Consider the following 11,639-nt stretch of genomic DNA (forward strand, 5'->3'; position numbering starts at 1 on the left):
GTAGTAAGTGGCGGGGTACGGGAGCAGTGCTTCTGGATCCGGGATTTCGAAACTCGGGAAGATGGCCGTTACCCCGAAGGCGGAGGCGGATTGGTGACGGCATTCGGTGCAGTGGCAGATGTAGATTTTTAGAGGGCGGGCCAGAGGGGTGGTGAAGCGGATTAGACCGCATTGGCAGCGTCCTTCCATTTTCTCTGTCTGCTGGCTGGGGTTATTTTTCTTTTCTTTTCTTTTCTTTTCTTTTCTTTTCTTTTTCTTTTTCGGTCCCCTTTTTGCTCTTTCAGGATGGATTGGTATGGCGTATATGAGTGAGAAGGTATGGAACGCTCGGTCCAAGTTGGTGGCAGCCATCCCCATATACGGACGGAGTTCCCCCACCAGCCGAAGGCACAATGCAGGGGTTATTAGTAATTATAACTTTTGCCAGTGCTGCTTTCCCCCACATTCAAATACGAGAGAACATGTAGTTAGGGTGGGATTCTCAGTCATGTTCAGGATGCTGGCTAACCAGACAAATAACCATCCAGGTTCGTGCATCTTTATATGCTGAGATGGACTCTTCCTTTGGTGTTGCTAAGACAAAACACTGCGTGGTTGATGTAAGATATATAAATCCTAACTAACTAACTGACTCGTAAGAACTATTTTCTCTAGGAATGATCTAAGACAGAAAGAATCCCGACTGGATGTGCAGAACTGAGGTTACTGTCTCGTAACGGCGCAAGCCAGAGCAGGCGATTGATAAACTACCACTATTTACGTGATTGCCCCCACCCTCCTCGTCCTTCTCCCAAGGAAAGACGTTTTCCATGACACATGGTTATGATATAGGACTATATATAGGCTGAACCGCCGCTAGCTCCCAGAGGTATAAGTAAGTAGTTTCCAAAGAAATTCGTTCCGAAAACAAAACTAAAAAAAAAAAAAAATTTTAACTCTCCGCGACCCGGACCCGTTATACGATTGCTAACTTCCCTGAATGGGATGCTGGCTCTGCAAGACCTTAATAAAATAACGATCGATATTAGGTAGCATCCACCCTTCCTCTTGGCGCAAGGTCACGTCTAGTACAGTGCAGTGCAGGAAAGTACAGTTTCAGTACAAAAGCAGGCCTCGCAAAGAAAATCATTTGATTTCACGGATCTAGAAAAGCCGACCAAGCGTAAAGGCACAAATTACCCTGAACGATGGAGTTTGTACCACCACCGGCTGAATTCATTGTCCCTCCTCCCAATCCGCCAGATCGCGTCATCACTTCGACTCGCGCTTTGCCCTAAACCGAAGGTGGTGATGAGGCCTCATTGCAGGCGTGGCCTGATGCCGCAGCAGAGGGGAAACATTCAAATGGTCCGCCAGCGGGGACGTCCGATGATGCCCCAGCTAAAGAAAAGTTCAATGGCCCAGCCACTGGCTGTGCTGCAACCCAGTGCAAATGAGGGAAGTCAGGATCAGCATGAAGCTTGATCTGCTCGAGGTTCAAATAACGACGAGATTTACTACCCTGAAGGGACCCTGAGGGCATGAAAATCAACTGATGCCATATGCCATATATGTTCACAGGAACACAGCTGGCACGTTCCATTCGTACATCAGCGAGCACCAGTTCAGAGGGTACGATGAAGGCACGATCGGATGGATTTTCAGCGTCTTCATCTTCCTCGGTTTCTTCGGCGGGATCCAAATCGGGCCCGCTTCCGGGGCAGCACGCTGCTCCTCGGATCGTGTACCGCGTACTGGCGTTTCATGCCTTGTTTGGGAGTTCTGGATGGTATTGGTGCGTCTCTGATCGTTACGCCGGCGCTGTCAGCAGTAAGCCACTTCTTCCTGCCAAAGCGGGCAACTGCCACCGGCATTGCAGCGGCGGGGGGTTTCGCTCAGTGGTATCGTCTTCCCGCTAACTCTACAGAAGCTGTTCTATAGGGTTGGATTTACGTGGGCGACAAGAATCATTGGCTTCGTCGCGATCTTCTGATGCGTGGTCTCAGGGTAATCCTGGTTTCGCGCGGGGTTCCCACAGAAAACCTAGACAGACGGTTCTGCCCAGCCTAATAAACATCTTCCGCGACCAGGAGTACCCGTCGCTTGCGTTGGGGATATATTTCATGGAATGGGCTCTTTTCGTTCCGATAACCTGTCTTACTTCCTTTGCCCTGTCCACCAGCGCCATGACGCAGGAAAAGTCATATCAGCTCATTGCGATAATGAATGCGGGGTCCTGCATTGGACGATCAGTGCCTGGGTACATCGCCGACAAACTAGACCGCTTCAACAGCATGATTGCCGCGCTTGTGCTTTGCACGGCAGTGACTGTAATCTTATGGCTCCCAGCATCAATTCTGACCACAGATGCTTCCTCTCCCCCCCACCGTCCTTCTCCGCAATCATCACCAAGGCGCTTTCCATCGTATACGCTCTCATTTTTGGCTTTGCGTCCTCCTCTAACATATCATTGACTCCAGGATGTGTCGGCCAGCTCTGCCACCTAAACGATTTTGGAAGGCCCTACACAACCTGCTATACGGTCGTTTCGTTTGGCACGCTCACGGGTGTTCCGATTGCGGGCGGCCTTATTCGAGCGACTGGAGGACCCTATTGGGACATCGTCATTTGGGCAGTTGCGCCTTATACGGCCTCTTTAGGCTGCTTCATCTGGAGCCCCGTGCTTGCTGCGTGGGTAGGAAGCTAGGAGTGGAGTTCTAAACCCGTTCGAGTCCGCACGTTATATAAATCCACTTCTATAGGAAGGCGGGTAGGAAAATGGTTGGCGACGCCCCTTTGCCCAAGGAGTTTCCAAGGTTGTTTCGCTAGGAGTAATGTGTAGGAAATTCACTTGAAATTCTCTACGAATTCAAAGTTTCCCACACCGTCCATTCGCCATGTCGTACATGTAGAACCAATATGCTTGCCACATTTCCAGACGCTTTGCCTTTTCTCGCAAGCTTGCAGTTATCGTTTGTTGAGTAGTCAAATTAATAATACTGGTCATGACCGTCCAATAATGCCTCAAAAGGACACTTCATATTTTATACTCAAAAGCAGCAAGGCATTCTTTGGCCTAATAAGCAGAATTTTAGTAGGTCATCATGTAGCAAGCTCAAATGGCCCAGCTTTCAAAGGGAAATTAACCACTTAAAATCTATCCTGCCAGGGGGACTACCTGATGAATGTCCTCTAGGAAAATCTCGTATCAGCATCTGTCTAAGCACGCAAATAATGAAATAATAATGCCACTTGATTTTTGTTCCTTTCCTTTGTTTGTAAAAAAAAAAAAAAAAAAAAAAAAGAGGGGGGGGGGATAATAATTACCCAAAATTCCACTCTCAGTCATAACCAACCCCACAAATCAGCCCATTTTCCTCTTCACCTGCTCACTCCACTCCACCCACCTCCTCACGCATTCATCGACCGTTCTTAGCTGTTCCCTATCGGCCTTAATCTCAAACCATTCCTTATGCTTCCTTCCACAGCGACCGCAAGGTTCCTGCAGCTTGACCCTTCTATCCGCCAGCTCCAGATGCACCAACCGCTCTACTTTATGCGCATGAGGTACCTTGCGAGGCGGTATCGATGCCCCCGGATGCACGGATGGCGACGAAGCCACATGCGGATAATACCGCATAAGAGTGAGGTTGTGCCCGCACTGCTCCTTCCACTGATTCATTCGGCGGTGGACGTTGGCCGCGCGGCCGATCTTCAGGGTGATGGTGTCTGTGGCGCTGTTTTGTTGCGGGACATGTACTTTGTTTGGAGAAACGCCAACGGAACGCATGATTTCGCCCGTGTTTCTTCTTCTAATGCCGTCGCTGGGCGATGAGAGGAGGAGTGAGGAAGCGATCTCCGCTGGTGGTGGGGAGGCGGCTTGCGTTTGTGATGTTACCCAGCACATATATATATATCCTGGTTCTTCTGCGTTGGATATTGGGTTCGCATAGCTCTTTAGAAGGGTGGATATGGTAATCGGAGAGAGATACTTTGGTATCCAAGATAGAAGTGCTTCTGTGTCTGACAGAGTGGAGGAAGGACTGGTTTTGGCTGTGGCTGATGTAATAATATACCTGGTGAAGGTGATAGATATTGTGGGCTGGTTCGAGGTCGGCGCTCCGGAGTTGCCGGTTGAGGCACTGCGAGGGGCGAAAATCCATGAACATCAGATACGCGGGACGCGCGGTAATGCCTCCCATCATGAATGGTATCTGTGGATTGAGGCGGGGTATGAACAGCTGGCGGTCGAGCAGATGGATTGGAGGTTCGTGATTTGTAGTCTGAAGGCGTGCGAGGGTGTCGCACTCTCGAAATGACGATATCTTCATCTTTACCCATTCCCATAATAAAACGAACAAGTTTTCCTCCAACGTTGGACTTTCTCCTTGATTTCGTTGAATACTGGGATAAACCGGGTCTTGGCCCTGCGGGACTTATGGGTGCATTATCCACCTGGAACATCCGGTCTCCTGGAGAATCCATCGAATGCCTTCTTGTTCCACGGCGCTGGAGGCCATGCCCGTCTGGGGGCAGCCTCGAGCCAAGGGAGGTTTTGGCAGGCTTTCCGTGTGCAGAAGCTGAGTCAAACACCTTCCCCGCCGAAGCGGCGCGGGGTTGATCGCCAACATCCAGCAATCCAACTCTCTCTACCAAAGTTTCAATACTGGATCGTGCTCTCAGACTTGAAGCAGGGTGCTTAGGCGATTCCGTTAAGACCTGGGGGGCACGAACCTCCTGGTCCTTGTGCTGCCAGCAAAATACAACCGTGGAGGCATTGCCAATTCCTCCGGTGCCCGGAATCGCTCCTTTTGATGCCCGAGCAGAAGGCGATGATATGGCTGAGGCCACAGTCCGACGGCACTTCTGCCCGTCAGCCCTCAGGCCCCAGCATGTCGTTGCTGGGTTTTTCGAGTCTGAACGGGCAAGCCGATATTCAGGCGTGGTATGGGGATGAGACATTGAAAACCGCGTGTCCTATGGCGCCATAAAGCGAAGAATACTGGTAGAAGAAAATAGGTAGGATCTACAGAGAACGAAAGGAAAGCAAAAGGTCAAAACGAGCGATGCAGGCTTGGGAATTCCTGGGGTGCATTTCGAAGATGGGAAATGTGCCATTATATCAACATAGCGATGAGGCTGGGGAAGAGCCTCGTTGGTGGTACGCTAAAATTAGACCCGCGGCGCTTAACCACCGCACGGCAAACTCTGAAGGAATACGGAGTACTGGTACTCCGTATTTTCTTCGCTTTCCCGTGCTTCGAGAAAGCCATTTATAGATCCTTAGGTTTGTAGGACTCCATAACGCGAAACCACCCAGGCAGACCTGCGCACTACGCAGATCAGGCATGCCAACGCCTCAGCCTCAGCCTCAGCCAATAGCCCAGTCAGCAGTCCCCAGTCCCCAGTCCGCAGTGCGCATGGGACTTGATGGCAAGGAGCCTGCAAGGGTGATGAGCTGCTATTCACTCAAGTCTGGTCTCTCCAGTAACTCGGGACTATGCCTCTCGATCACCACTCGACTGAAACTGCGGTTGAACCGGGGTTGTGCCGTTCTTGTCTTCAAGTAACCGCCTTGATTTCACCAGCAACTATCCCAAACCTGACAATATGGGCCAGTAAAGCATTGTCAAGTGGGATCGCTGGCAGAAAATGCATCCTAAATATGCCTCGCCCCCAATCAAGGAGATAGTTGGTTTCATCAGCATTCTTTGCTGGCATATATACTAGTCAGTACAGATACATGTTAGAAGGAGATGTTTGGAGACTAGCTGCAGCGGTTACGGGAAGTCCGGGGCAGTTTCGCAGTTTCGCAGCTGAATACATAGGAAAATGATACTGGTAGTCGGGGGCCCCTGGATGGAACAATTCAGCAGCCGCTTGTAGCGCGGGGAACATGTTCTAAACGTCCCCTTGGCGGAAGCTGTGACATCGTTTTTATCCAGCCAGCGTCTCAGCCAGCGTCTGCTCTTTTGTTAGAAGGGGAGAAGACGAACCCTCCGCGGCTCCCCTCTAGATTTAACTGGCATATGCCAGTCCTCGGCGTTTGCCTGGCTCAAGCAGCCCTATTCTGGGGGGAAGGCCAACGACCATCACCAGGGTCCGCCCTAACCCCTTATCTGTATGTCTTCTATCTAGCCTAGGACAGCTAAACCCTTAACCAGCTCCTAGAATGTTCGGGCTCCACCCTTCGCCTGTGACATCATTTATCATCCGTCTAATCATTAACTAACTGCTTCTACTAGTTACAGTTACGACTTCTGGATGATAGAGCTACTTCTTACTTCTTCTCCGGTAGCATTCCCACACCTAGTTATATTCATTACCAACAAGCCCGCGAACCCTTTTCTGTTTTGTGTTTAAACTCAAGGCTGTTCCGGCTGTTCCGGCTTTCCCCAGCCCACCAATTAATCAATTTATCATACCAATTCGCCAACCACCACCAGGGGACCTGACCAACCACCACCCCCTTCCAAGGTTACGATGCCGAATCCCCTGATTCAAAAACTCCGAAGGTAACCTAAGTATGGCACAGGCCAGCAAGGTACAGTTGCATACCCAGGTACAGTACTACAAACAGGAAAAAAATTAAAATAAAATAACCCTAAAATCCCCAAACTCAATCTCTTAACCTTATTATTCCTTAGTTAGACTCGTACCAAATCTACAGTAAGTTACTGACCAGGTCGAATACTTCCCAACATATATTCATATATTCATTCATTCATTCAGCTCGTAACGTTCGAAACAAAACACCGCGAGGTAAGTACCTTAGTTACTGAGCTGCTTTCTTCCCATTTTTTTTTCTTCCTTATCGCCAAACGAACAATGCCTCATGCCTCTCCTCTATTACAATAACTAGTAATCCAACACAACTCGGTTCAAAAATCTAGGAACCAATCGCCAAATCGACAAATTGCGGAATCTCCAATGCTCAGGAGGGGACGTTCAGCATGGGACATGGGGGGGGATGGGGGTCCCGAGTTTGTTTCAAGGCGCCAGGTTTGATGGTTGGTTTGGTTCTACGCTGCGTAATTTCTTTCTTACTTTTCGTCGAACGGGGTCCAAAGCCCTCGTTCCTCGTTGCGTTGTTAAAGTATCAGTATGGTTATAGTAATCAATCGTAGTAGGGAAAAAAAAAAAGAAAAAAACAAAGCAGGGAGAGGGAGGGGGGGGGATGTACTCCGTAGAAGTCAACGCATTCCCATTAACTAGTTAACTGGTTAACTGGTTAAATACGGAGTAAACTGTCCATATCTCCTAGCTAACAAGATACTTACTTACTAATCCCAGAACCAGAAACATGGTGTTGTTGTTCTTCATATTTTTTCTAAGGCCATATGCAGTCTGAGACTATGACAGCCTTCACCTCACTAGCCTACCCTTATGTTCGGTTACTCTCTAATCGTGCCGCGCGCACCCACACCTGATGTGGGTGCGCCACACCGTAACGATAAAAACAGGGTAATGATAAAAATATCAACTTCTTCATTAATCAATCTTCAAATATTAATATATCATCACCACCATGACCAATAAGATGGATGATATTGAAAAATGTATTCAGAATGTCATTGAAGTCTATAATGACAATCAAAAACAAAAAATCCTACCTCTGACATGCAAATTCAACATTTCTTATCAATGTCTTTAAGTGAGAATCAATGGAAGAAAAACATGCAATGAAAAGATTGCACTGAACAAAAAGCTTAGCAAGAGTCAGAAGGATGTGTTGAAAGAGTGAATAATTTATATAAACAGAAATAATTGCTTACTGATTGCAAAACAGATTCAAAATAATGTAAATCTCATTTTCAAAAATCGTCATATTAATTCTTCAACTTCTTCATCTGTGATCACCAAGATGTGAATCTACCAATATATAAAAAACTTGAATGAATATAAAAAAATGAAGCAGAAAACAATGAATCTGAAAAGAATTGCTGTAGAAAATATTAACTACATCAAAATATGATTTAATTATTTGAAAATTTTATTTTAAAAATACACATTTCAAATCTGTGATATCTACAACTTTGATGAGATTGGCTTTCAAAAAAATTAAAAATGTGAAGAATGAATTATTACTATTTTTAAAGATTTGAATTCAATTATAACTTCATCATATTTTTGAAAATTGATCACTGTGATTGAGTGTATTTCAGCAGATGATGAGATATTGAATCTCTTCATCATTATAAAATTCAAAACTCATTTCAAAGATTGATATATATAAAACAATCTATCAAATAAATATACAATCATGATGGCAGATATTGAGTATATCAATGATAAGATTGACTTTACTTGAATTCAGCATTTTAATAAAGTTATTAAAAAATATCAATAAAGTAATTATCAATTGCTGTTTTTTAACAATCATAAATCTCATCTTACTGAAGAATTTCTGCAATATTGCAATCTTCACAAGATTATTCTGTATGAATTTCCTTCACATTCAACTCATATACTACAACTGCTAGATGGAATGTCATTTCAGCAGTATAAACATTATCATTTAAAAACAGTTAATCAAATCATTTGATATGAATATGAACAATATGAAAAACATCAGTTTCTATAAAATTTAATTGATGTTTGTAAAAAAATCTTTCAATTCTTCATTATTTGAATTGATTTCATGAATTGTGATATCATTTCTTTCAATTTATAATTTATATTTAATAAATTAGATTTGTGGCGTTCCGCCCCTAGTCTCCCTTCCGCCCTGCTCCTTCCGCCCCTGCATTATTATTCCTCCTATTCTTCCCGTATGCTGCGATCGCTCCTTCCTCTGGTTTGGATCGCTGACGGGATGACTACGTATATATATAGGGGCGTTCGCCCACCCTTCTAGATTAGGGAAACTCAGACAAGAATTATCCTACCAATTGAACGCCGTACGCCATAAGATTCTAAGATTTCTGATTGCTCTGAGTTGTGAATATATGAAGAAAATGACTCTTTTTCTTTTCAATCAAACTGTTCAATTACTTTCTTCTCATAATTATTCTTTTCAAAGACAATTGAGAAGCTACAATGTCATATTTGAGTAATAAAAAAAAAACAATGCAAAATATGAAGAATATATTCAATTTCAAATCATCTCATCTGAGCAATTGATTGCACAAGGTTTTTCAAGACAGTCTTATACAGATGAACTTCAATGCTATAAAAGAGAATGAAATTGAAAGTTACTATCTTGCAATCAAACACCGTAGCATCAAAAATACACATCAACAGATTCACGTAGAAAATATACTCACTGTGAAGAATGCAAATAGAAAGATCATGCAATGTAAGAAGAAAAAGGCTGAAAAACAATGTTATAAAAAAATCAAATATATTGAAAAAGATTTGAAAAAAAATGCCAGAGAATCAACTCAACAAAAGGTTAATGATATATATAAACATTTAATGAATAATACTGTTATTACAAATGATATAGATAAATTAATTATTATAAATTAATTACACAATGTTAAGATATTGATTTTTAAAATTCATATTATTCATATTTTTATCATTACCCTGTTTTTATCGTTACGGTGTGGCGCACCCACATCAGGTGTGGGTGCGCGCGGCACGATTAGTTCCTGACTGAAGAATTCTACATAAGAGTGAGGGTACCAGTGAAGATTGCTATTCGGTAATGCTACATAACGTCAAGATTAAACCAAAGAAAACAATAACGAATAACAAAGGCAACAGACGCGTATAGTTAGACATATAGACATATAGATACATATATATAAATATATATATTTAAATATATAATGAAGCTTTTTTCAGACCCATTTCTATATACATCAATCAGGTAGCTAGCTCGCTAAACATATTAGGAGTATCTGGTAAGGAGATTTAAAAGAAAAAAAAAAGTAGAAAAAAAAAAGAAGAAAAAAACCAAATACCATAAACCGCAAGGGAATAAATTTTAAAAAAAAAAAAAAAAAAAAAAAAAAAAAAAAAAAAAATTGTAATAATAATATAACACATCGCTAAATCAAGCAAGCAAGGAAAGAAGAATATAGTGGAGAGGTTTTGTTGGCCTGGTATGCAAGGACGAAACAAGTGCGCGGGGAGTGGAGAAGGCACGTATGGATGGTATGAAGGGGTATATAGTAGTTGTAACAAAAGAAATAAAATAAATGAAAATAAATGAAAAACACATATTTTCCCTATAATGGGTAGTCATATATGTTATGATGAACGGCCGGCCACTGGCTCACGGGCCACGGGGAACTGGGAGGGATATGTCTGGCGAAAGTTTCACCATCAAAACAATGTGGAGAAAAGAGAGCATACACAAAATGTGACTGGTAAGATGATAAAAAAACAAGTAACTCAATTGAAACCTGTTTTGAGACGAGGGGGAGGGAAGGAATGCCTTTCTCCCAGGGAGGGAAAAGGGGAACCATGCAAAATTATGCACCGAAAGAAATAAAAATAATAAAATAAAATAGATGACGGGGCTCCAAGAGAGTTCCGCACATCCCATCTAAAATACCCTACCCACTTCATTCCCCTCCAAAAAAGGGTTAATGGGTCTTTCCCAAACTCTGCAAACTAACCAACTCGAAATACCGTCCCTTATTCCCCAACAGCTCATTATGCGTGCCGCTTTCCACAACGCGTCCCTGGTCGATGACGTAGATAACATCGGCCTTCTGGATAGTGCTGAGACGGTGGGCGACGGCGATGGTGGTGCGGCCCTTCGCTGCTGCGTCCAGCGCGGCCTGCACGACCTTCTCGGACTCTGAGTCGAGGGCTGAGGTGGCTTCGTCGAGGAGGAGGACTTTGGGATCGCGGATGAGGGCGCGGGCGATGGCGATGCGCTGCTTTTGGCCGCCGGATAACATGCTGCCTTTGCTGCCGACGATGGTGGAGAAGCCGTCACTGTGTTTGTTTTTTTTATTGTTAGCATGGGAGTTGGAGTTAAGGGAGAGTGTTAAAATCTTTGGAGGTGGGATGGGGGGGGGGGAGCGATTTTGATCTAGCAACAACACTTACGGGAGAGAGATGATGAAATCATAGATATTGGCAGATTTACAAGCCTGGATGATTTGTTCCTCGGGCACGTCGTCAACATCGACGCCAAGAAGGATATTATCGCGGATCGATCCTTGATAGAGCGTGGGTTCCTGGCTGACGAGGGACAAGAAACTTCGATACGAGCTGACATTCAACCTCGTAATTTCCTTTCCATCCATATACACGCCGCCGGCTAGTGGGTCGTAAAAACGTTCGAGGAGGGCAATTGTGGTACTCTTGCCACAGCCGCTAGCGCCCACCAACGCGACATACTGGCCGGGCTTCACGGTCAGGTTTAGGCCGCGAAGGATAGGCTGTTCGGGCCGGGTGGGATATCTGAAATGCACATCACGGAACTCGATAGTGCCCTCAACAGTCTCTAACACCTCACCATCCGTCGACCAAGTGTCGATAACTGGCTTTCTCTCGAAGAGCCTCTTGAATTCCGTGGCGGCAGACTTGGCCTTGCCCATGTCGGGTGCAAAAGAGAAAACGGTTCCTGCAGACTGTGCGCCAAACGTAATCTCCATGAAAACAACAAAGAATTGAAACATGCTGTACTCCGCCTTTGCCAAGAAGAGTGCTGCCGTACCAGAATCCAAGCGCAATGCAGAACATCATCATGGGTG

The 11,639-nt window shown here is 44.7% G+C and overlaps 4 protein-coding genes across 4 annotated transcripts; 2 read left to right on the forward strand and 2 right to left on the reverse strand.

The window, feature by feature from the left end:
• Window positions 1–295: 295 nt before the first annotated feature.
• Window positions 296–2,049, forward strand: HCAG_03001 (predicted protein; the record flags this gene model as incomplete). Its single annotated transcript, XM_001542780.1, has 6 exons — window positions 296–316; window positions 528–599; window positions 844–874; window positions 1,148–1,441; window positions 1,569–1,774; window positions 1,921–2,049. 6 exons carry the CDS (start codon window positions 296–298, stop codon window positions 2,047–2,049), a joined length of 753 nt encoding a protein of 250 aa, XP_001542830.1.
• A 268-nt stretch (window positions 2,050–2,317) lies between these two features.
• HCAG_03002 (predicted protein) lies at window positions 2,318–2,753 on the forward strand (the record flags this gene model as incomplete). The annotated part of the gene is made up of 2 exons (XM_001542781.1): window positions 2,318–2,674; window positions 2,742–2,753. 2 exons carry the CDS (start codon window positions 2,318–2,320, stop codon window positions 2,751–2,753), a joined length of 369 nt encoding a protein of 122 aa, XP_001542831.1.
• A 400-nt stretch (window positions 2,754–3,153) lies between these two features.
• HCAG_03003 (predicted protein) lies at window positions 3,154–4,941 on the reverse strand (the record flags this gene model as incomplete). Its single annotated transcript, XM_001542782.1, has 3 exons — window positions 3,154–3,157; window positions 3,387–3,906; window positions 4,056–4,941. 3 exons carry the CDS (start codon window positions 4,939–4,941, stop codon window positions 3,154–3,156), a joined length of 1,410 nt encoding a protein of 469 aa, XP_001542832.1.
• Window positions 4,942–10,517: 5,576 nt separating this feature from the next.
• On the reverse strand, window positions 10,518–11,483 carry HCAG_03004 (multidrug resistance protein 4; the record flags this gene model as incomplete). Its single annotated transcript, XM_001542783.1, has 2 exons — window positions 10,518–10,875; window positions 10,990–11,483. The coding sequence occupies 2 exons, from the start codon at window positions 11,481–11,483 to the stop codon at window positions 10,518–10,520; spliced, it is 852 nt and encodes a 283-aa protein (XP_001542833.1).
• Window positions 11,484–11,639: the final 156 nt, after the last annotated feature.

The sequence above is a fragment of the Histoplasma capsulatum genome, genomic scaffold (assembly GCF_000149585.1).
Source record: "Histoplasma capsulatum NAm1 scaffold_2 genomic scaffold, whole genome shotgun sequence".
Taxonomy (NCBI): Eukaryota; Fungi; Ascomycota; class Eurotiomycetes; order Onygenales; family Ajellomycetaceae; genus Histoplasma; species Histoplasma mississippiense.